Here is a 25,913-nt window from a genome sequence, read left to right as displayed (position 1 = left end):
GTTTGAAACACATTAACACAATCTGATTATAGAAAATTTCACGTTTGTAACTACAGTGTTTAATTTACCATGGAAGGAGGTGAAGGCCTATGCATCAAGATGCTATTTCTAATATGAGGATAATGAATTCAGTACTTCCGTAAGAAGGAAATAAATCACCTTAGTGTCAAAAGCCTCTTACAAAATAACTCATAAGTTGGTGATTTTTCTTCTAGTTCACAGTGAGGCAGGACAGGAACACAGCCCATTAATCAGACCCAGAATACACAATGATGTGGCAGGTTGCGGTTGCTCAGCTCAAGGATGCATATGATCATCTGAAAAGGCTGCCGGGTCCAATGGTCCTTATCTTCACATCTGTAGAGGAGTTTGATATAACCACTTGTCTTCATCAACTTGAAGCTGCATACAGGCAAAGAGATCACAAACTGCTGGGAGGCCGTAAGAGTCTAGGGGAAAGCTATGATCTTCTTTTACGGGTGAATTAAGAAATACTTCCTGGGCCTTCTTCCAAGGTAGCCACTTGTCCTCTCCAGGGCAGAACTGGCTGAGGTTTCCCATCTTCTTTCCTGGCAGGACCCAGTCGGCAGTGTTGAAGGGGCACCAGGAAACGGTCATAGGGCTCTTGGGCTTGTCTTTGCCAGCTCTGTCCTCAGCACCAAGCACTTCCTTGGAGCTTCCTTTGCAGAAGGACCTGATGAGCCACTGTGACAAGGAACTGTTCTGCATAACTTGGAAGGAGTCAGAGACTCCAGCAGGAGCCACTGCCTTTGGGGCCTTAGTTGGGTCTGTGAGCTGTCTCCTGTCAGGCTGCAGCCACTTAGCCAGGGACTCTCTGTGTCTCTTGGGCTCAGATTTGGGCTGCTGTTCTTATCCTTTCCTTCTTTCCTCAGAAGCCATCTGCACAGAGCTTCCTTCTCACAGTTCTTGTCACACACACACTCTGCAAAGCTTGTGCAGGGCTCGTTGGCTTTGCAGACTTCCTCGACTTTACATGGGTCCTGATGGTTCTGGACAAGCCAGTCCTCAGAGGCCATGCTCGGGAGGGAGAGTGGTTTCTTGGCCTCCAAGTGTCATTCAGACACTTCAGATTGCCCAGGTTTTCAATCTCCACACCCTTGAGCTGGTTACCCCGATAGTTGGTACAGGAGTCGGACTTAACAAGCCACTCACTCACACTGTAGGGCTCCTTGAACACCTGAAATAGGAGTTTCCACTTCTCACTGGCTTCAGGGTCACCATTCTCAGGCTTTTCCACTTTGTGGGGATCCTTAGGCATCACCAGCCAGTCCAACAGGCACAGCTCATCTTGATCCAGGAGCTCCATGTCTTCTGCCTTTTCAGCTTCACTGGAGAAAGTACTGGTGGTAGAACTTCTGTTACACTCTGAGGAATTTGATTCTCCAGGAAATTCTTTTTGCTGACTTATAAGGAGCCAGTTTTCTAAGCCCTTTAAGTTGCCCTAGACATTACTGAAGAAACTACAGGCTCTGGCAGGAGTCTGACTACTCTGGGAGGTCTGCTTTGGGGTGAGCCAATCCTGGGGGTTGGTGTTGGGTACATACGGAGACTGATGCCCAGTGGCAGGTTTGCTTCCAAGAAGCCATTCACTGAGAGGAACAGCTGTGCCTCTGCATGCTGACTTCTGCTCTGGCACTGGGATATAACCTCTTTTCTCTAGGAATGGGCCAAAAGTTGATGATCTAGCATGAGCCATCAGGTGCTCCGGCACTTCAGTGGTCTCGAGGGAGCCAAATGTGGTGATAGTCTGGGGCAGAGCAAACATGTGGGCTTCAAAAGAGGAGAACAGGGCTGGAGAGATGGCTTAGCAGTTAAGCGCTTGCCTGTGAAGCCTAAGGACCCCGGTTCGAGGCTTGGTTCCCCAGGTCCCACATTAGCCAGATGCACAAGGGGGCGCACGCATCAGGAGTTCGTTTGCAGAGGCTGCAAGCCCTGGCGTGCCCATTCTCTCTCTCTCCCTCTGTCTTTCTCTCTGTGTCTGTCACCCTCAAATAAATAAATAAATAAATAAATAAATAAATAAATAAATAAATAAATAAATAGAGGAGAACAGTTGAATCTGCAGGCTTAAGGGTCAAACTGCCTAATCTCTCCAGGCCAACAGAAATCTGATTGGCGAGGTCTTTGCTCTGGGTGCACAGTTGATGCATGAGACAACTGAATTGGCCCAATAACCAGTAGAGCTGCTGAGCCTGCTGCTGGATCATCTCCTCTTTGAGCTGGTAGATGAGATCTACCTGCTCATATAGCCACACCTCACGGCTTTGGAGACATTCCAGGTGACGATTTATGCAACTGTGAATCTGAGCTTTCACCTCTTGCAAGTGAAATTTGCTTATCAGTATGGAGCACTCCGTCAATAGCAAGCTCCAGCTCCCTGTGGGCGTCAGTGCATCTCTGGATTGGTTCTCTGTTACTGCAGCCACCACTCTGTTCCAGGGATGAATTCTTTCTGCTCACTGTCCCAGCTCAGACGGCTTTCATGCCGCGGACCTAAGCGGAACCTTCGATGGACCCACACACTCTAGTTGTATGAGCCACGAACCTTGAAACTTGTACTTTTAAATACATTTCCTCAGTTGTGTTAAATGAGCATTTCCAATGAACACATCTTTGCTTCATACTGAGTATGAAGGGCAATTTCTATGTAAGTATACTAGGAGAAGTAACCCTGAGATGGAAGTTACTTGCAAACTAGCTCTTTCTTCTTCCTATATCAAAGTACAATATGTCTTCTAAAGGTGGTAAGTCACCCTTACATGAATAATGCATTTGGTTTTGTACACTTTTTCCTGAATCTTAGTCCATAGAAATGACTTTCCCATAAAGTCATCTAACCTCCTTTATATAATCCAAAATGCTATTCTGTGATCAGTGTATTATGTAACTTGGGACACTGACACAAAATGAAACTAACTTACAAACTAACTCCTTGTGGTGGACAGAACTAAAGGACTGTTAGACATTATGTGTGTATTGACAAACTCTATTCTGCATTTAGCACATTATATAACTTAGTGAACTACTTATGGAGCATTGCAACCACTCTAGTCAATAAACAATATGTGACTGGAGAGTGGGTTACTAGTTACAATACTTGTCTATAAATCCTAAGGACCTGAGTTTGATTCCCCAGTACTCATATAAAGCCAGATGCCTAAGGTAGCTTATAGGCTAGAGTTCATTTTTAGTGGCCCTAGTGCACCCATTCTCTTTCCCTTTCTCTTTCTCATATAAAAATTTAAAACATAAATAATGAATAAAATTTGCATTGATCACCACTGTCGAGGCTGATTAAATTTTGAGGGTTAGAGGGATGGGTTAGCACTTAAGGCACTTGCCTGCAAAGCCAAAGGACCCAGGTTTGATTCCCCAGGACCCAGATTAGCCAGATGCACAAGGGGCACACATATCTGGAGTTTGTTTGTAGTGGCTGGAGGCCCTTGAACATCCATTCTCTCTCTCTTTCCCTCTCCTTCCCTCCCTCCCTCTCTCTTTGTCTGTTAAATAAATAAAAGCAAAATATTTTTTTAAAGTTGATTAAATTTCAATTGTAATATAGGTATTCTTTAAAAATTGCTTACATTCATTTTTTGTTCTGAAACCTTAGGTGAACTGTAGTACCTATAACAATGAAGCTGCAATGATAAAATATTGAGGACTTTACATATGTACTAACTCAAGAGTGCTTCATTGAACTAGAAGTTGTATTCAGTTATTCTTCCCAACTTGATCATAAAGTGTACATGAAACACTTTACATGAAATACATTTCATTATTTGTTGCTCAAAGATATTGATACAGAACTTGAATACAACATTATATACTTAAGGAGTAACTTTGTGAAACTTACCTTGATTTGGCATAATACATTGACTTCAGTTTAACTGGATAATTCATCCTAAGCAACAATCAGAATCAAGTTCAAATTTGAAAGTAATGAAAAGATATTCACACATAAGCGGTTACTTTTCAAGCTTCTTATATCCATTCTAGTTCACAAAACAAATGTGAACTTAAATTCATAAAGTTGAAACAATAAACCTTTGAGGACATTACATATGTACTAGCTCAGAGTGCTTCATTGAGAGAAAAGTATTCAAATATTCATCAGAATTTGCTAATGAAGTTTACTAAGTCATTTACATGGAATATATTTCAATCTTTATTTATTTATTTTTTTTTTTGATTTTTCGAGGTAGGGTCTCACTATAATCCAGGCTGACCTGGAATTCACTATGAAGTCTCAGGGTGGCCTAGAACTCACGGCAATCCTCCTACCTCTGCCTCCCGAGTGGGATTAAAGGCATGCGCCACCATGCCCGGCTATATTTCAATCTTTGTCACTCTTATGAAAATTGTGAAACAAATGCAACAATACATTAAAAAATTGACTGGTCACAATGTGAAACTTACCTCAATTCGACCTAATACAGTGAGTTTCTTGTAACTGTAATAGTGATAGTGAACAACAATCATATCTGAGTGCATCTTTGAAAGTACTGGAAGGATATTTGAACATGAAGGAATTTTCAAACTTAACATCTATTCTAGTCACATAGCCAATGTGAACTTAAATTCCTAAGAACAAAGTTGCAATAATAAACCATTGAGACTATATATACTAGCTCAGAGTATTTCCTTCACCTAGAAGTTGTATTCAATAATTCCTCCCAACTTGATCATAATGTTTACACAAAACACTATCCATGAAATACATTTCATATTATTTTCACACCTATAAAGATCGTGAAACAGAACTTTAATACATTAAATACTTAAGAGGTCTAAACTTATCTTGACTCAGCATTATACATGCTGAACAACAATCAGAATTGAATGCAACACTGAAAGTACCAGAAAGATCTTTGCAAATGAACATTTGTTTTCAAACTGCTTACATCCATTTAAGTTCACAAAATGAATGTAAACATAAATCATAATAACAAAGTTGAAGCAAGGAACCTTTGAGGACATTATATATGTACCAGCTCAGAGTGATTCATTAAACGAAAAGTTGTATTCATTTATTCATCACAATTTAATCATAAAGTTTACATGAAGCCATTCTCATGGAATACATTTCATGCTTTGTTGCTCTTATGAAGATTGTGAAAACGAACTTGAATGCAACATTAAAAACTTAACAGGGGTCTGGGGAGATTGCTTAGTGGTTACAGTGCTTGCCTGCAAAGCCAAAGGACCAAGGTTCGATTCCCCAGGACCCACATTAGCCAGATGCACAAGGTGGCACATGCATCTGAAGTTCATTTGCAGTGGTTGGAGGCCCTGGTGCACCCATTCTCTCACTCTCCCTGCCTCTCTCTTTCTAATAAATAAATTAATTTAAAAAAGTATATTAAAAAAACCTTAACAGGTCACAATGTGAAAGTTACCTTGATTCTGCCTAGTATATTCAGTTCCATCTAAGCCTTAATGGGTCATAATGTGAAATTTACCTCGATTCTGCCTAATATATTGAGTTCCTTCTAACTGTGATAGCGATTTTGAACAACAATCATAATTGAGTGCATATTTGGAATTATTTGAAAGGGAGGGAGGGAGAGAGAGAGAGCAAGAAGGGACAGAGGGAGAGAATGGGCATGCCAGGGCCTCTGGCCACTACAAACAAACTCCAAGATGCATGAACCACCATGTGCATCTGGCTTACGTGGATACTGGGGAATCAATCCTGGGTACTTGGGCTTCACAGGCAAGCTCCTTGACTGCTAAGTAATCTTTCCAGCCACTTTCCATCCCTTTTATCTGTCCCTCAAGTTTTCTGTCAGGGATGCCTGCAACTCAAGTTATTCCAGTTTAGAAACCACAGATGCGGGAGAGCATGCAATGTTTACCTTTCTGTGTTTGTGTGAGTTCACTTAGTATGATCTGTTCCAAGCCCATCCATTTTCCTAAAATTTCATTATATCATTTTTCCTTACTGCTGAGTAGAATTCCATTGTGCATATGTACCACATCTTCATTACCCAAACAAACATTACATCAAACAATGGACATATAAGACAGCTACTGATTTTTGTGTGTTGATATTGTCTCCTGCCACTTTGCTGAAAGAATGTATCACCCTTAGATGTCTTATAGTGGAGTCTTCTGGGTCACTTATGTATAGAATCATGTCATCTGCAAATAGGGCTTGACTTCTTCCTATCCCATATATATCCTTTTATATATTTCTCTCATCTTACTGCTACGGCTAAGTCTTATAGCACTATGTTGAAGAGCAGCAGTGAGAGTGGGTACCTCTGTCTTGTTCTCAATCTCAATGGGAAATCTTTGAGACTTTCCCTACTAAGTATGATTTGGGCTCTGGGTGCTTTACATATAGCCTTATAAGTTGAGATATAAACCTTCCATGCCTATTCTCTCCATTGTTTTACTATTATTTTTCAATGAAAACCAAAGAAGTTTATTAAAGCCAAGGCAAAACAAAGCTGATTGATCAGGGATGCAGCCAGACTTGGGAGTTCAACTGTGACCCAAAGGGTGGCTCACAAGCCTTTCAAAGGAAAAACCACAACCAAGTGCTAGGTTAACAAAGCCAGTTTCAGGGAGGAGTTGGGGTGACCTTTAACAGGATTGGTGGGATCCAGGTGAAGAGATAGTTTGTAACTGTAGCTAAGAAATTAGTTGTTTTGGGGGCTGGAGAGACGGCTTAGCGGTTAAGCGCTTGCCTGTGAAGCTTAAGGACCCCGGTTCGAGGCTCGATTCTCCAGGACCCACGGTAGCCAGATGCACAAGGGGGTGCACGCATCTGGAGTTCGTTTGCAGTGGCTGGAGGCCCTGGCGTGCCCATTCTCTCTCTATATATATGCCTCTTTCTCTCTCTCTTTCTGTCGCTCTCAAATAAATAAAAATAAACAAAAAAAATTAAAAAAAAAAAGAAATTAGTTGTTTTGGTTCCAGGATGTTGGCAAGCTTGGAGGGTATTCTGAGAGGGGATTTGACTTCTTAGTGGTTGGCTCAGTTACAGGGAAATATCTTGGTTATTCCTTGAACTTGAGGTCAAAAAGAGTACATGAACAAAATGAAGGATGTTTAACAAAATTCTCTGCATTGTTTTAATTATGAAGTGTTGTTATTTTGTCAAAGGCCTTCACTGCATCTATTGAAATGATCATGTGTTTCTTCTGCTTAAATTATTTATGTGGTAAATTACTTTAATTGATTTCTGTATGTTGAACCATCCCTGCATCCCTGGGGTGAAGTCTGCTTGGTTGAGGTGGCTTATGTTTTTGATGTGTTGTTGAATTTGGTTTGTGAGGATTTTTGCATCTAAGATAATTTGGGACATAGGTCTATAGTTTTTAATTCTTGTTGTATCTCTGGTTTTGTTATTAGGGTAATGCTAGCTTCATAGGAGTTGGGGAACATTCTCTGTTCTCTGATTAGTGAAAAGGCTTAGGAAGAAGTTGTTTCAGTGCTTTGATAAAGATTTGGTAGAATTCATCTGAGAATCCTTCAGGTCCTGAACTTTTCCTTTGGGGGAGGTTTTTGATTACATTTTATTTTATTTTTTGTATGTTAAAGCATTTTTAATTAATTAGAAACTTTGTGTGGACACATAATATATTGGTACCATCATTTTCCTCCTCCATGCTCCCACTCCACTGAGGGCCCTCCTTGGTGGGATTGTTGGTATTCACCATGGAGTGATGAGAGCAGTGATCTGTTATTGTGGGGAGGGCTATGTCTCTGGATATTCCCTCCCATCCTGTGGCTTTTATAATCTTTCCTCCCCTCTTCTGCAAAATTTCCTGAAGCTTGGTAGGTGTCCTTGAATTCTACTTTAAAGTTGAGTTCTTAGCAGCTTCTAGATTTCTGCTTTGTTGCATTTTGAGTATTCTCCGGGTCTGTCTCCATCACCCAGGCCCAGGTTGTCAGGCATTGTGGATGCAGCACATCCTGCCAGTTCCTCTGTGGTTTCACCTTGGCTGTTTGTGCAAGTGGTTTCATATGCTGCCAGGGAGTAAGCTAGTCTTGTCTTGTTGATAGATTCTGGTTGTCCTTTGTTCTCATTGATTTCTGAAAAACAGATTCTCCAGTGGAAAGTGAGATAAGGTTAAGTTATATGGGATAAGCATCATTAGAGAGATTTTGATGAGTGTAGTCTGTGGTAGTTTGAATAGATGTCCCCCAGTAGACTCAGGAGTTAATTAAAACTTCTTGGATTTCCAGCTACCTGGCTGGAGATGTCACTGGGTGAATCTTAGGATCCAGCTCTAAAGTGTGATGGTGGATGTGGAATTCCAAAGTGTGCTTGTGTGTGGTGTGGCTTTTGGGTGTTTTTGTTTTGTATTGTTTTTGTTTTCCTGGGGCTTCTCTCTCTGCTTAGACTTATGAAAGCAGGCCAGCTTCCTCTGCCATCATGGAACTTTCTCTGCATCTGTGAGCTTCAATAAATAGCCCTTCCTCCATAACTGTGCCTGTTCTGGAAGTTCATCTCAGTGACCTGAGGCTGTCTATTACATAGTCTCATTTTTGGATGAAGACTAGTGAGAACTTCTCACTAGAGTCCATTATCAAGGTCTCCAGATTCTGACTTGGTTCCTAGTTCCAGTTTCCATTGAATGGACCTAATAGCCAATTAAAGAGCCATTGGTTACACACCTAGGCTATGTGGCACTATTGTACAGGTGCATACATCTTGTTAGGCTTTTTTTTTTTTTTTTTTCATGTAAGACTGCACTTGCTCACATTGTTAGTCATTTTCACCCAGTGGCTCATGTAACAGTTTCAGCACTATATTGGCTAACCATCTGGAAACTGGTTTCCTTTCAGATTCAGCTGAATCTCTTGATGTTCTACATTGGGTCTTACATTTTACCTTAGGTGGGTGCTTTGACAGAAGCCTTATCTTAGGATGTCATAGGCATCTCAGATCAATAGTTCAACATGAATTGTAACTAATTTCTGGCACTAGGAGTTGCAAGCCAAAGCCAAACATTTTATAACCAAGGCCTTTCTTACCAGATAATCCCTCCATACATCTATTGGGGGTTATATTGATTATGTTTTTAATCTTTATGAATATAATAGATTTGTTATCGGTTCTGAATTTAATTTTGTATATGATGTGTGTCTAGAAATTAATACATTTCTTCCAGGTAGTCCAATTTTGTGGTGTATAGGTTTTGGAAATATGCCTTGATTCTTCCAATTGCATTGATGTCAGTTGTGACTTCTCCCTTTTCTAATTTCATTGAGATTAAAAAATTTTTCGTTTGATCAAATTGGCTAGGGATTTATCAATCTTATTTTTTTTAATTAATTAATTTATTTATTTATTTGAGAGCGACACACAGAAAGACAGATAGATAGATAGATAGATAGATAGATACAGAGAGAGAGAGAGAGAGAATGGGCGCACCAGGGCTTCCAGCCTCTGCAAACGAACTCCAGATGCGTGTGCCCCCTTGTGCATCTGGCTAACGTGGGACCTGGGGAGCCAAGCCTCGAACCGGGGTCCTTAGGCTTCACAGGCAAGCGGTTAACCGCTAAGCCATTCTCCAGCCCTCAATCTTATTTTTAAAGAACCCTCTTAGTTTCATCAATTTTCTTTCTTTCTTTTTTCTTTTTTTTTTTTTTGGTTTTTTGAGGTAGGGTCTCACTTTAGCCCCGGCTGACCTGGAATTCACTATGGAGTCTCAGGGTGGACTTGAACTCACAGCGATCCTCCTACCTCTGCCTCCTGAGTGCTGGGAATAAAGGCAGGTGCCACCACGCCTGGCTTCATCAATTTTCTTAATTGTTTACTTAGTTTTCAATTCATTCATTTCTGCCTCAATTTTCATCATTTCTTTCTGGCTGGAACTCATAGGGTTTGATTGTTCTTATTTCCCAATGCCTTTATGTGAACATTTTATTAATTTGAGCTCACTCTGTCTTTGTTATAAAGGCATTTAGTGCTATAAGTTTTCCCTTAGTAAGATGTCTGTTATGTCTAGTTGATCTATGATGTTGTTAAGATCTATTATTTCCTTATTGATTTGCTGCTTGGATAATCTAATGATGGTAATGGGGGTATTGAAATCCTCTACTACGATGGAATTGAAACTTATTCCTGGTACAGTGCATATAAATTTTACTTATTCTGTACAGTGCATATAAATTTTTGATTGTCATGTCCTCTTGTTGGATCTCTGATGAGTAAAAAATGGTGTCTTTTGTCCTATAATTACTTTTGGTTTGGAGTCTATTTTGTCAGATACTAATAATACTATAAAATATAGAATGCTAATATGGTATTCCATCTGCTCAGAAAATCATCTTCCATCCTTTCACTGAGGTATCTATCTTTAATGTTGAGGTGTGTTTATTTAAAGTAGCAGATGGAAGGGTCCATAGTCTGTTCTGCCCTGTTAATTTGAGCCTTTTTAAATTTGTGAGTTAAGTCCATTAATATTGAAGGTTATAACTGTGAGGTTTGATTTAATCCCTGCCATGCTGGAGGGTTTATGAGGTTTGGGGCTTTGTGCATTTCCATGCCTGCTGAAGTTTGGTTATCATGCTCATGCTCTTGTAGGCTCTTGAGGTCAGTTGTTTGACTCTTCTGCGTGGACTATTTCCTGAAGTATTCTCTGTAGATTTGGCTTTGTGTTCATATAATAAGGCTGGCTTTTGTCATGGAAGGTTTGCCTTTCATCATCCATTATGATGGATACATTCACTGGGTAAAGTAGTTTGGATTGGAAGCCAGTGTTTAAACTTTGAAGCATTCCATTCCAAACTCTCCTGACTTTCAGTCTCCATTAAAAATCTGAGGAAACTGGGCTGGGGGATGGCTTAGTGGTTAAGGCATTTGCCTAAAAAGCCAAAGGACCCACGTTCAATTCCCCAGGACCCATGTTAGCAGACACAACCACAAGGGGGCACACATGTCTGGAGTCCATTTGCAGTAGCTGAAGGCCCTGGTGTACCCATTCTCTCTGTCTCTCTCTCTCTCTCTCAAATAAAAAAAATTCTGAGAAAACTAAGGAGATTGCCTTTGAATGAAATGAGTTGTTTCTCTTTTGCTGCTTTTTAGTACTCTGTCTTGTTTTCATTGTTGAGAGTTTTTTCACTATTATATATATTAGAGTTTCTTCTTTGGCCCTATGTGTTGGCTGTTCTGTGAGCCTCTTGTATGTGGATATGTTTCTCTTGCAAGTTTGGAAATTATTCCTTCAATCATTTTGTTGACTATATTCTCTATGCCTTTGGCCTAGACTTATCCCCCTTCTGGTATATCCATGATTTGGATAGTTGGTCATTTTAGGGTGTTCCATAATTCCTCCATATTTGGTTCATATTTTGAACTTACCAAATTTTTAGGCTCCCAATTTCCTTCTTGTCTTCCAGATCAGAGGCTTTGTCTTCCACATGACTGACTATTTTTGAGGGCTTCAGGAGAGACTTTTAAAAGCTTTATTTGAAAAATAAAGTAGAACACAAAAATGTTTTCTATTGTGTTTTTCTACATCATGTACATTTCTTCTGTGAGTTCCAATTTCAGGTTGAAGTTTTTCTTGCTGCTTCCTGGAATTCATTCTTGCATTTGATCATGTCTTCATTAAGCTTAATCAGCTGGCTGTTGAGATCCTCTATTTGTTCATTCACCTTCAATTCATTTATTCCTCTTTTGCAGTCTCTCTGGATTTCTTCCATTATGTTAAGCCTAGTAATGAAAGCTGTGTACATATCATTTATGTAATTATTAGTATTTTTATGGTATGCCTGGTTCAGTGATTCATGTAATAAGGGTCATGTAGCTTACTGTGTTTAAATTTTGGGGTTCTATTTCTGTTGTCTTCTCTATGTTATCACTGGATACTTCCATTGTAGGGTTAGGCAATCTTGGTGAGGAGGATCTTTGTTGTTTTGCTTTTTTTTGTGCTTTGGTCTGGGGTAAATTTTTTTTTTTTTTTTTTTTTCATTTTCAAGGAGGAAGCATGCATTTGCCCTTGTTGGATCTTCAATGGGTGTTCTGTTTTGGGTCTGAACCAGCTTGGAATGGGATGGCATTGTATCCACAGATGCAAAGGGTGTGGTGGTTGCAAGTATACCAGCAACTCTGGGTTGGTGGCTGATACAAGAGCTGTGGTTGGAGGTCCAGAATCTCTTCAGCCCATTATCTCAGCACTTCCTTGCTTGTGGGGAACAGCAGTAATACCTGCTCCTGCTCCCACACTGTACCCCAGCTGAGTAGATGGTTGAGGATACACTGGTACCTTTTGTTGTATAGTTGCCAGATATTTCTGTGCTCCCTGTCTGGGGTGCTGCTGGTAAGTAGATCCTGATGGTGGAAAAGTAAAGGGGGTGTGGAGGTGGGTGGGTCTCTGGGACTCAGGAACCAGGTCTAAAGGTGGTCTGAGGAGATGGCTGGTATAGTTGCATGGGTATGTGAAGGCAGCTAGTGGCATAGTTTGCTATTATAAGAAAAGGGAGCAGAAGCTGGAAAATCTGCAGAGGCTGGTGGCGTGGGGAACCTCAGGGGCCAGAGGCATGGGTAAGGGCCTCCTAGTGGCTGGCTGCTGAAGTGGGGTAAAAGAAGTATGGGCCCCAGCTCTGGCACTATAGGACTTGAAGGAATAAAAGGCACAGAACAGGCAGTGGAGACTAGGGCTGAAGTGTGAGACCTGGGGTTCATTGAACTAAAAGTTATATTCCATTATTTTTCCCAAGTTGATCATAAACTTTACCTGAAACAATTTACATAAGATACTTTTCAATATTTATCACTCTACACCATGATTTTGAAATAGAACTTAAACACAACATTAAATACTTAAGATGTAATGTTGTGAAAATTATCTCAATTGGCAAAATATATTTTCATTCTAACTGGGTTGTTTATCCCAAACAACAACCAGAATTAAATGGAAGTTATTCACATCTTAAGGATTTCTTTTCAAACTTCTTCTGTCAATTTAGTTCACAAACATGAACTTAAATTCCTAACAATGAAGTTGGAAAAAATAAACTTTTATGAACATATTTGTACCAACTTGATAATGTTTACACAAAATACCATACATGAATTGTATTTAATACATTGTCACTCATATAAAGATCATGAAAGACAACTTGAATACAACACTAAATACTTTAAGAGGTCACATGGTTGAACTTATCTCTGTTTGCCATAATATACTCAGTTCTTTCTAACCAGGTTATTCATCTTGAACAACAATTGGAATTGAGTTTAACTTGGAAAACACTGGAAAGGTCTTCCCACATGAAGGCTTCCTTTTGAACAGCTTACATCTATTCTAGCTCAGAAAACAAATGTGGATCTTAATATATGATAACAAGGTTGAAGCAATTAACCTTTGTGGGCATTCCATACATACCAGTTCAGAGTGCTTCATCTAATGAAGAGTCATATTTAGTTATTAATCACAAGTTCATCAAAACTTCATATAAAACCATTTACATGGAATACAGCTCAAACTTTGTCACTCTTATGAATACAACAAACATAAATACAACATGAAAGAGTTAAAGGGTTGCAATGTGAAACCTGCCTTGATTCAGCCTAATTCACTGATTTTCTTGTAACTATGATAGTGATACTGAATAATATGATTTAAGTGCATCTTTGAAACTAGTTGAAAGAGCTTCTCACATAGAGGATTTATTTTCAAATACCTTACTATCATTCTAGTTCTTAAACTTAATATGACTTACAATTCAAATCTTATGGAAGGTACATGGTTAGACAATTTTAGATGCTTCATAGCTCATTGTTGTTGAATTCCAAGGTCCTTTGTGTCACTTATCCCAAATTGATCATTATGTTATATCAAAACACAATTTATGCAATACATTTAATACGTAGTTACAGAGAATTACTTGACTACAAGGGTATCAGTAAGTCCTCTGCAACCTGCTCAGCTGGGTATAGTAGGGGAGCAGGGACAAGTGCTAAAGTCCCAAGGCCCCACAGAAAGGCAGTGCCTGTACTTAGTGGTGAGGTTGGTTTCTTAAAGACAGTAGAGAAAGGATGGAAAATGACATCCCAAGAAAATGGAAATAAGAAACAAGTGGGTATAGCTATACTAATATCTGATAAAACAGACTTCAAACTGAAAGTAATCAAAAAGAACAAAGAAGGCCACTTCTTACTCATCAAGAGAATGATCCACCAAGAGGACATCAAAATTATAAATCTATATGCACCAAACATAGGTGCACCGCAGTTTTTAAAACAAAACCTACTTAATAACAAAACAAGAAATAAACACCAACACCATTTTATTACTCCACTATCATCAATATACCATGCAGGGCATATACCGTATCATCAATATACCAAGGATGGGCCAACTGCTTTACATTAAAACAACGGGAAACATGTCTGAGGTCAATTTTACCCAGGAATGATTGAATTATAGTAATGCAAACTCTCATGAAATGAAATGACTTAAAGGAAGAAACCTGCTCTTTTGGGTCACTACTTACTTCTTCCCTGACTTAACAAAGTGGCTGTGTCACAACACATCTGTTATTTGTTTTAGAAGAATGAAAAGTGCACAGAAGTGGGTCATGATGGGTACATGGTTCCAGGAGTCCGTAAGATATGGAATGTGAACAAGGTGTGGTCAGTGAGGCTATAGTCTGAAGTTAAATAGGAATCTCTGCTGAGATAAGGCATGAGAAATAGGATATTCTTGTTTTAAAGGCCAAAAAATGCCAGTGTATAGAGCTAAAGATAGACTATGGTTTGTAGTTGAGACCCAATGTTGTTTTGGATATACCTGGACTGTGCAAAGGCTACCATGCAGTACTGTTGGTTCAGGATGGAAGTTATCCCCTGGATATTCAGCTTAGCTGGAGGGATGGAAATTGAAAATCCAGAGACTGTCATCACTCATTATGGATGTCAGACTTGAACTGCAGATGTCTGATGTCTACCTGATGGTTGATTTTACATTGGTCTAGTCTCTCAGTATATCATATTGCAATGAAATGTTTATTCTGTAACATTATATGCTGAAAGTATATAATCTTTGATTTTACAGGACTCAGTTAAGAGAGTCTTGAATTCAAATGACACTTTGGACTTGGGAATAGTCTTAAAGTTGGTAAAATTTATGGGGACCTTTGAAATTGGACTGAATGTACTTTGAATGTGAGTAGATTATGAGTTATTGGGGCCCAGGAGGAGAATGTGGTAGTTTTAATGTATGGCCCCATAGACTCAGGTATTTTTTTTTTTATTGAAAACTGAGTTTGCAGCTTTAGCTTCTAGCAGGCTGACTCTTGCTACAGGGGCCATGTCACTGGGGGCAGATATAAATTCCTGTTCAAAGGTCTTGAGGAAATATCATGGAGTAATACAGGAGACACACAACTTCCTCTGACATCTGCACATAGGTACATACACACCACACAACAAGTAGTTCAAGAAGGTCAGAATTGTTAAAGATGAAGGGAGGAACAGAGTCCAAGGGATAAGAAAAAGCTTTGCAATTGGACTGCCTTGAGCTGGATTTACAAGAGAAATTGGAGTGCAGCAGCAAAAGCCAGAAATACCCATGCATGGAAATAGTGCCCAGTTTGACAACTTTAGATAGAAGGCCTCCCAAGAATACACATCATTCCCTGACAACAAGCTAGCTTCAAACAATGGTAAAAGCTAGTGTCCCCATGTCATCATTATCAGGCATCACAATCATTGAGTAAAGAATTCCCTTCAGGCTCACTTCTCTTAATCCTCTCCCAAAACCCTGGAATTACAGGATTCAGGAATGAAGCTGTCAAAAGTAGTAAGTTATATTGAAAGAGGAAAGAGTGGCACAGAACAGAAAAAGGAACATAGTAATTTAAATGGATGCCTCCCAATAGATTCAGGAGTTTATTAAAGCTTATGCTTTAGATCTGTAGCTGCCTGGCTGGATGAGGTGTCACTGTGGGTGGATCTTGTGGTCCAACCCTAAGGTGTTACTGGGGGCAGATCTGAATTCCAGCCTAAGGTATGCAGAGAACTCTCTGAGTTCTGCTGGATTCCTGGAGTGTGCTTGCTCGTGGTGTTGGTGATGGTCTTTCTATGTGGACATCTGTGAAAGGGGGCTAGCTTTTCCTGCCATTATGGAACTTCTCCTGGATCTGTAAGCTTCAATAAATCCTGTTCTTCCACTAAACTGTGTATGGTTTGGAAGTTCACCCCAGCAACATGAAGGTATGACAGAAAATTGATACCAGAGAATGGGTTGTTGTTATGTGATGAATCTAACCATGTGGATTTTGGTCTTTTGGAGAAATGGGCATGGAATTGCTACTTGCAACTGAAGATGTCTTCTAGAGCAGTAAGCCATGTTTCATGGGCTATTCTGGTGAGAATTTGAAAATACTAAATGCAGAAAAAATTGTATTTAGAGGCTCGGCCTATGAACTTTCCAAGGGGAAGGAGAGACTGAAGAGAACTTTGTTGAAACTGGGCTATGCCATTCTGCTTCTCATGCTCAGAGAGTTTGATCAAGGTTTAATTTATGATGGACTGATGTGCTTGGCTAAAGATATGGAACTGAGAAATAATGTGATTTAGAAATTCAAACAAGTTTAAAATTTACAGGCACAGAGACTGACTTTAGGTTACTGAAGCTGTGAATGTCAAATACATTACTATTTGGAAGGAGTGAATATGGCCCAACTACTTTACATTGAAACAATGGAAAGAATGCCTGAGGAAAGACTGAAAGACAGAAATGCACTCTTTTGAAAGTAGTTGACTGAAAGGAAGGAACCTATTCTTCAAAGGCTTGATTTATTTATTTCATCCCTGATTAACAATATAGCCTTGACCTGCACTCCTGTTATTGGTTTCAGAAGACTGAAAAATGTGTAGAGTGGTCATGAGTGCACATGGTTCAAGGAGCTGCTGCAGGAGGCCAGGTGTGATGACCCTGATAGACCAGTGAAGCTGTTGGAAGATGGATTGTGGTTTGCAGTAGAGGCCCATGGATGTTAGCTATACAAGGCCTTTGCAAGGGCTACCATAGAGTACTGTTGGCTAAGGGTGGAAGTTTTCCCTGCCTATTCAGTCTAGCTGGAGAGGCAGAACTAGAAAAGCCAAAGACAGTCAGATGATACTGGACTTGAATTGCAGGTGTTGAATGTTTGCTTGATGTTTATGGAATTTGCATTGCTTCCGTCTTTTTGTTATGTCTTATAGCAGTTGGAAATGTTTATTCTGTATTTTTACATATTGAAAATACATTAACTTGTCTTGATTTTATAAGACTCATAGCTTAGAGACAATATTAAATCTCAGATGAGACTTGGGACTTAAGTTGGTAAAAATATAAAATACAAAAGAAAATTCTGAATATAATTTACAATGTGAGGTGGTTTTGGGGGCCAGGGGTGGTATGTGATAGTTTAAATGGATGTCCCCCAATAGATTCAGGAATTTATTCAAACTTGTACTTTAGATCTCTGGCCACCTGGCTTGAGGAGGTGTCACTGTAGGTAAATCTGAATTCCAGTCTAAGGTATACAGAAAGCTGGAATGCTAGAGTATACATGTTTGTGGTGCTGGTGGTATTATTTCTCTCCATGGATTTGTGAAATGAGGGCAATTTATGGCTTCTTCCCCTACCACGGAACTTCCCTGGATCTATAAGCTTCAATAAATCCTGTTTCTCTAATTTGAAAAAAAAAATTATGCCTAGTTTAGAAGTTCATCCCAGCAACATGAAGCTGCTACAACACAGAAGTTGGACATTTTCCTCCTCATCTGAAGACTTCCCTGGAGAGAATGAGCTTTATGAAATTGAAATCAAGCTAGCCTTAAAATTTGACTGCAAGTCATAGAACAAGTTATGGTACTCAGCATTTCACTGAATGGACCTGATGAGTTTTGAGCTTGAACATTAGGAAAGGGAAAATTTATTTCTATAGCATCTTATGAAATCTTATCTTATACTTCATAAGACAGGAATCTTGGCCAGGTGTGATAGTATACCAATTTAATCCCAGCACTAGTGAGTGAGGTACAAGGACTGCCATGAGTTCGAGGCCACCTGAATGAGACCTACATCAGCCTGGGCTCGCCCTGCCTCAGAAAAGAGAAAGTAAGTCCCAGTAACTTTGCATTTCAGGACTATCCAAGCTATAGAAAGTGAAGCATGGAATGAAAATGATGAAATGAAAACAAAGTCTGCAAGTAAGTAGGTCAATGGGAAATTATATCCAATGATAAGGGTCACCCAATAGCTTAGAAAACCTAGATGCCTTTGTCTTCTTTTTATATGCTGTTGCTTTGAGCTTTGAAGTTGAAAACCTCCATGACCACAAATCATTATGTTTTCACTAAACCTAGAGTTTGAGCCATTCATAGTTGATAAACAATTAAATATTGGATGAGGACATGGAACATTTTGGCTGTGAACTTTATATTGATCTAAAATAATTACTGAGGATCTGAGAGAATATTGCACTTCCGTGTTATTAAAAATTAACCCAAAGATGACATTCAAAAGCAAAAGCAATTCACATTTCTTCTGAAAATTCTCCAGAACTTTATTACCATCTCATATAATGCTGAATACTTTTCAAGGCAAGTAGTATTGGATACCATTGATGCAAAATTGTGCTTCTAGTGCCCTCTTGTGGACAAAGTTTGTTTCCAGATTTGGTTGCTGTGGTTCAATGAATCCCATCACTGTGCTGTCATTCTCTGGCGCCCCCCCACCTTAGATTTGTATCTAGATGTCCAAGTCCCCAAAATACACTATGGTAACTTCCCCTAGAGTGGGTTTGCACCACCCTTCAGCTTTTTGCTCTGTATCTCTTATATAATCTTTTTGGATTCCTGCCTTCCCTTCTTCTTCTCTATAAAATGGTTCACAGTAGCTTTAGAGAGCCTGTTGCAATTTTGTTCTAAAACTTCACTTATGGAAAAAAGCATGATATACATTTGGCTTCACTTTATTATTTCTTTTGGTTTATTTTTATTTATTTATTTATTTCAGAGGGACAGACAAAGAGGCAGAGAGAGAGAGAATGGGCGCGCCAGGGCTTCCAGCCACAGCAGACGAATTCCAGATGTGTACGCCCCCTTGTGCATCTGGCTAACGTGGGTCCTGGGGAATTGAGCCTCAAACAGGGGTCCTTAGGCTTCACAGGCAAGTGCTTAACCGATAAGCCATCTCTCCAGCCCCACTTTATTATTATTACTGGTTTGTTTACTTATTTGGAGCATGAATGGGAAGGATGTCAATTTAGATAGCTGCCATTATCCTACCACTACCTGGAAGTGAATGCTTTGGTTCGGTCGGTCCTATTTTTTAATATCTCCATCCAAATATATTAATTTTGATATATGCCACATGTTACATCAGTCTCAATGTACTCTTATCCCCCTCAGTCGCAATATACTCTTTCTAATCTCTTACTAGTAGCTATACCATGGAAAAGAATGAATTCCCCTCCCCAGCAACCTTTAACTATCACTAGCTTATTAGAAAGGGGAGTACCCTCTCAAGCCCCTCCATTATCTATAACAGAATGTTGGGTGACCACATGTGCAACTTTTATACAGGTAACTATATCTGGTGTGAGTTCATGGGTGCAATAGCCTTGTCATGTCTGGAAGTCAGAGTTCCACAGCATTCCATCCCATCTTCCCAGTTCTTAAGGGATATTTTCACTGAGTTTAAAACTGTGGCTTAGGGCTACTAATGGATCATAGTTGGGTGAATACTTGCTAGGCATGTGAAAATCCCTAAGTTTAGTCCCTAGCACTGTATAGACCAGGCATGGTGGCATGTGTCTATAGTCCTAGCACTTCAAAGGTAGAGGCAGGACGCTCAAGTTCAAGGTCAGCTCAAGAGAACCTGCTACACATGCACGCACGCATGCACACACACATGTGGTATCCCACTGGCTTCAAGCTTCCATTAGTTTGGTTACCTATCAGTTTTAATATTAATACTGTTCAAGTAAATTCTGGGGCCAAGTATGTAACTGAATGCTTGCTTAGAATGCATGAGATCCCAAGACTGATCCGCCAGTACTGCAAGCAGGCAGGCAGGCCAGCTGGGAAGGAAGGAGGAATAAATTAAGTTCTGTCTCTTGATTCAACTGTTTCTGTCTTTGTCTTTCATTTCCAGCAATTTCACTATGATGCATGTGGACACAAGATTTTTAAAAATTTTTTGTTCATTTTTATTTATTTGAGAGTGACAGATAGAGATAGAGGCAGAGAGAAAGAGAGAGGGAGAGAGAGAGAATGGGTGCACAAGGGCCTCCGACTACTGCAAATGAACTCCAGATGCACGGAACCCCTTGTGCATCTGGCTAATGTGGGTTCTGGGGAATTGAGCCTCGAACCAGGGTCCTTAGGCTTCACAGGCAAGTGCTTAATCATTAAGCCATCTCTCCAGCCCGGACACAAGTTTTTTTCATTTATGTTCCTTGGGATCTATTGAATTTGTTACACCTGTAATTTGATGTTTATTTTGGAAAAATTCTAAATCTTAATACTGTCTCTATCCTATACGCTCCTTCTTCTCTGTTTAGGACTCAGACATACAAGTCTAACAGTTCTCTTAACTTTCCCTTTTTTCTTTTCTTGCCTCAATTGAGTTAATTTTTCCTAACTTACTTATCTTTGAAGTTTTTCAAATGTATGTGTGTGGCTATGCCTCTGGGCTGCTGCTTCCTAAGTGACTGGAAACTGCAAAGGAAAAGCTATCCCAAATGACACTGGCCTCTGGGCTTCCCTCTCGATTTTGGTCCACTAATAACCAACTATATTGATAACTCTATTCTTAAAAAGATGTTTCCTTATATTCTGTTCAGACCATATAATTTTCCTCAACAGGAAAAGTACACTGCCAGCCCAAGTCTTAGGCACAGTTATTTACACAGCATATGTTTAATGAGCTTTTATCCTCTCCACTAGGATGAAAACATAACCCAGCCCACAAACACAAAATTTATTTGCTCACATAGAACCAAGCCACCAAGGTTGAGAACAAAACCTGGAAGGTTTAGAAGCAGTAACAAGAAAGTTTTCACAGGAAACTGGGCTGCTGCCTGCTATATACGGCTGGCATTTATTTTAAATAAAGAATATAATAAGTCATCACAAAACCAGGTTTAAAAAAGGCATCTAATAAATCTATACAGTGAATATCATGTCTTTATTCTATTTACAGTACATTTGTTATAAATATAATACATTTTTGAAAAGCTTTTTAATTAACGAGATTATGTTTTAAACCATTTGACTCAATTGTTAGTTATATAATACACAATATGATTTTAATGACCAAAAAATTTCATTGTGAAACAGTGCAATGAATGTGAGATGAATGCAAAGGAAAAAAAAACCAAAGTATATTGAAAGCATCAGAAAAAAATGTTTTCTTTTCACAAAGTGTTGTATAAGCCATAGGAGCCCACCAGAACTGAAATACAAATACTCTACAACCAAAGCTCAGTTGAGAGTTTAGAGAACTGTGAAGCAAGCCAGGCAATCTCTGTTAGTACTCCATGGACCCTCACAGTACAGCTGTAATCTATACACTGTGTATGGAGCACTCCCAGCAAGGCCTTTCCTTCCTCAGGATCACCTAATAGTCATATACCATCTAACAAATTATAACAACATATTTTTTTAAGATGGGGTTTAATAAGGTACACGGATATGCTGAAATTCAGTATTATATGCATATAAATTATTACCAGTTTTAAAGAAAAATAAAAAGGAACATAAGTTTTCTCAGTCCAAATTGCCTTGCATCATTCAAGCTCTGTGATCAGATCCCAACTTCCCTACTAAGTCATGTTTTCCAAATAATGCTATAAAACCCATCCAGCAACATCAAAGTTATTCTTGTAGCTTTCAGCTGTCACACATTGTTTATGATAATTAGGGCAGGCATGGAGTTCTGCTGACTTGTTTCAAACACTGCAACTTGGTCCGAAAACTTGGCAAATACTCTAGGAGTCCCAATATTATACACACCTGTATGAACAAAGCATGCTTTCAGCTGCAAACTGTGACTCTCCTGGCTTTTAAGTTGAAGTTTATATTGTGTCTGTCCAAGCCATGTAAATGATCCATGAATTCCCAATGCTTCTGGACTAGAGGAGGAGGAAAATGGTGAACTACAAGATTCTTCCTTCATGACTTTCCCCCAAAAGTCTTATTAATATATCTCTTTTATCTAATACTTCTATTTCTAAGAATTATTTTATGAAGCAAACTGTTTGTTATTATTACTACTGTAACAATTAACCATGTGTTATTAACAGTTACTATTTTGTAGGCACAATGCTAAGAGGAGATTGTCTCATTTAATATCCACAACAGCAGCTAGGAAATGATGGAACCTGATTTGAAACCTGAGATTTAACCTCTTAGCTATTCATATATCAAAATATGTGTGAGTATAAGAATGCTTATACCATCAAAACTGTCTATGAAACTGAAAAGTGAGCTGGACATTGTGGTACATGCCTTTAATCCCAGCACTTGGAAGGCAGAAGTAGGAGGATCACCCTAAGTTTGAGGCTAACCTGAGACTACATAGAGTGGGACTCTACCTCAAAAAAAATCCAACCCCCAAAAAAACCCAAAACAGTGAAAAGTGGAAAAAAACCCAGGGCCCACCAATAAAGTATGTGTTAATTTGTGATACATATAATCAATCACAGACATCTTAAGCTTGCATTTCAAGCAGCCATTCCAGATCCTGTTTGGGGTATAACACAGTCACATCCAGTTTATACTTCAAATTATTTTTCTAAGAGCCCAAAAATTTCTGAGCCCTATAAGCTTCTGATCCTAGAAGTATCAAATGTGGCAGCATGGAGCTGGAGAGATGGCTTAGTGGTTAAGGCACTTGCCTGCAAAGCCTAAGGATCCAGGTTCAATTCCCTAGGGCCCATGTAAGCCAGATGCACAAGGCAGCACATGCGGCTAGAGTTTGTTTGCAGTGATTGGAAGCCCTGGCATGCCCATTTGCTCCTCTCTCAAATAAATAAAATATTTTTAATTTTTTTTTTTAAATGTGGCAGCATGATCTGTACCTTTTTTGGTTTTTCAAGGTAGGGTCTTACTCTAGCCCAGGCTGACCTGAATTCACCTATGTGGCCTTGAACTCACAGCAATCCTCCTACCTCTGCCTCCTGAGTACTGGGATTAAAGGTGTTTGCCACCACACCCAGCTCTTTTTTATTATTATTTTAAAATCAGAAAAAAATAGTATTTAATAGCTGTGTAACATTTTTCTAAAACCACATAAAAATGAGGACACACTTGAGTAACTTTATCCATGTTGGGCCATTATTGTATAATTTCAAAACATTAAATTGCTTTCAAGCCATATTCAAACTTAAGCTACAAAATAATCTTTCACTAACTCTTTACCTTGTTGCTTTATGCCGAAGATCGACGATCACATCTACGTCAGTCTTAGAACAGTTAGAAAGTAAAAGGGTGATGGGTACTACACAGAGGCTATGGGGGAAAAAAAGTGAGGTAGCTGTTTATTTTTGGAAACAAGTTTTTTAAAATAGCACTTAAGAATACCTAGCAAAATACAAACTTACATTAAAGGGGAAAAAAAACTGAGCTACAATACCATTCAACTTATTTTTGAAGTAAACATATATTAATACAATGTCTCAATACTAAATACTGCAATATATACTTTCTTGGGGGCAGAAGAGGGAGGGGGGAGACTGTGCCAGGGCAATAGGCTTTGCAAGCAAGCAACTTTAACTGCTTTCCAGTTCCACAAGGTATACTTCCTATAGCAAAGGTTTCCCTAAACGAAAACTTGCCTTAGGCTGTGATGGTGTTACATCCCAATCTTCCCAATAATTTCTCACATGCAAAGGACAACAGAGACTGGGGAGCAGGCTTCCAGCCCTGCAGTACCTCCTCAACCTAAATCCCTATTGTTAACTTGAAGACCACCACATTATTTACACCTTCTTAAAATTCAACTAGAAAAAATGTGGGCTGTGTGTGGGGGTGGGGGGTGGGGGGAAGACTCAGCAGTTAAAGGCACTTGCAAAGTCAGAAAGTCTAGGCTCTATTCCCCAGTACCCATGTAAAGCCAGATGCACAAAGTGGTGAATGCTTCTGGAGTTCCTTTGCAGTCAGTGGTGGTAGGCACTAGTGTGCCCACACTCTCAACCCCTCTCTCAAATAAACAATTAATTAATTTTTAAAAGGAAGGAAGGTTGGAGATGGCTCAGCAGTTAACATGCTTGTTTGCAAAGCCTGACTGCCTGGGTTTGATTCCCTAGTATCCGTGATAAAGGTATAAAGCTAGTTGAACAAAGTGGTGCATGCATCTAGAGTCTGTATATAGTGGCAGGAGGCCCTGGCATGCCTTTAACTCTCACTTTCTCTCTCTCCCCTTCCCTCCCTCCTCTCTCCTTGAGAATAAATTTAAAGACAGAAAAATGTGGGCAGGGAAGATAGCTTACCAGTTAAACAAACAAACAAAAAAAGCTTGCTGGCCCAGGTTCAATTCCCAAAAAGTGTTGTTAAGTGTCAGGTGTATGTTTGCAGCAGCAAAAGGCCCTGGTGGGCTCATACACACAAGTGCAAATACAAAAGAAATATGATGAAGCTGGGCATGGTGGTGCACACCTTTAATCCCAGCACTTGTGAGGCAGAGGGAAGAGTACAGCTGTAAGTTCAAGATCAGCCAGAGACTACATAGTGAATTCCAAGTCAGCCTGTGCTAGAATGATACCCTACCTTGAAAAACCATACACACACGTGAATATCTGGCTGTTTCCTTGTCCAATATAACATGAAGCAGTTCCTCCCCATCTTTTCTTTCTTTCTTTCTTTCACTACCTCAAGTGAATAGCACCCATATCTATGGGCTATGGGAGCAAACCTCAGGCAGACTGACTCCTGTTGCTTCATAGCTTTCCTTCCTGATCTCCTTCCTTCACAAGGACCTGTCCTCTCTCACAAGCTCTGGAATCTCATTATGTCCTGGTTAATTATAAGAGTCTCTTAGCTGACATCTTGATGCAATCCCACTTGCACATTTCTCACACTTTAAAGAAAATGTCTCCCATCTCTCTGGCTCTTTCCATTTACCTCTTTCATTTATTTTCTTAGTTTCATTTCAACCTGTATCTCAGTGCTTCTCAATTCTGGTTAGTGTCCTAACTGAGTGATGTTCAGCAATTATTCCTTCCTTCATCTTCTCACCAGGTCTGTGGGTCAGCCTTGATCCTCTGATACTAGCAAATGCCCTAAGTGTACATTTGCAACTTGACTCACTCTCTGTGCTCCAGAGATAGAAATGAGAAAAGGATAGCTGCTGCCTCTTGTACTAAGCCATAAATATACATATACACAACTTTCCTCTGGTGCCAAATTCAACCAATCTACAGATTGCAGCATGGCTTCATACAAGCTGGAGTTGGCCTGCAGTACCATGAACACAGGAACAAGTGCCTCATTGCAAGCTACTGAAGTATAGGGTGGCTTGTTAGAAAGTACTCTTGCAGCAGCAGGAGAAAGTGGAATGCACTGTCATCATCCATGGATGGGCTAAAAACACAAATGTATGGGTTCTACTACAGAGATTCTGACTTCACTGCCCTGAGCAGCAGGAGTTCCAACAACTGCCAGGTGATTCCAGTGTGCAGCCAGGAGTCAGGAAAAACTTGGAATTTTTTCTTGTTTCATCCTTGAGCATGACTTGTTTTCACTTCTACTCAGCTGTGGTTCTATGATGCTTCAATTTAATCTAGTGTACTTTTTCCTTGATTAATTCTGTCCTGCTTCACATACTTCCCTACTGCTGCTTAGATCCTATGGTGGATTTTAACCTCAATAAAATGATATGCAGAACTCCTAAATATTCTATCTTCTCAAGCACAGCCAATGTTTTAACCAT

General features: G+C 39.6%; 1 protein-coding gene and 1 pseudogene across 5 annotated transcripts in view; both read right to left on the bottom strand.

Annotated features, from left to right (window-relative positions):
- Positions 1–351: 351 nt before the first annotated feature.
- LOC105945100 lies at positions 352–12,440 on the bottom strand (annotated as a pseudogene).
- An 8,711-nt stretch (positions 12,441–21,151) lies between these two features.
- Trappc8 (trafficking protein particle complex subunit 8) overlaps positions 21,152–25,913 on the bottom strand; it is a 148,927-nt gene continuing 144,165 nt past the window's right edge. For all 5 annotated transcript variants that reach the window (XM_045135008.1, XM_045135010.1, XM_004668420.2 and 2 more), the window contains 2 exons: positions 23,405–23,494; positions 21,152–22,116 (listed from right to left, as the gene is read on the bottom strand). In XM_045135008.1, coding sequence (XP_044990943.1) covers positions 21,882–22,116; positions 23,405–23,494 — 325 coding nt within the window. In that variant the 3' untranslated portion in view covers positions 21,152–21,881. The remainder of the gene's footprint in view (positions 22,117–23,404; positions 23,495–25,913) is intronic.

Source organism: Jaculus jaculus, chromosome 15, assembly GCF_020740685.1.
Source record: "Jaculus jaculus isolate mJacJac1 chromosome 15, mJacJac1.mat.Y.cur, whole genome shotgun sequence".
Taxonomy (NCBI): Eukaryota; Metazoa; Chordata; class Mammalia; order Rodentia; family Dipodidae; genus Jaculus; species Jaculus jaculus.
This window is presented reverse-complemented; position numbering and strand designations above follow the sequence as displayed.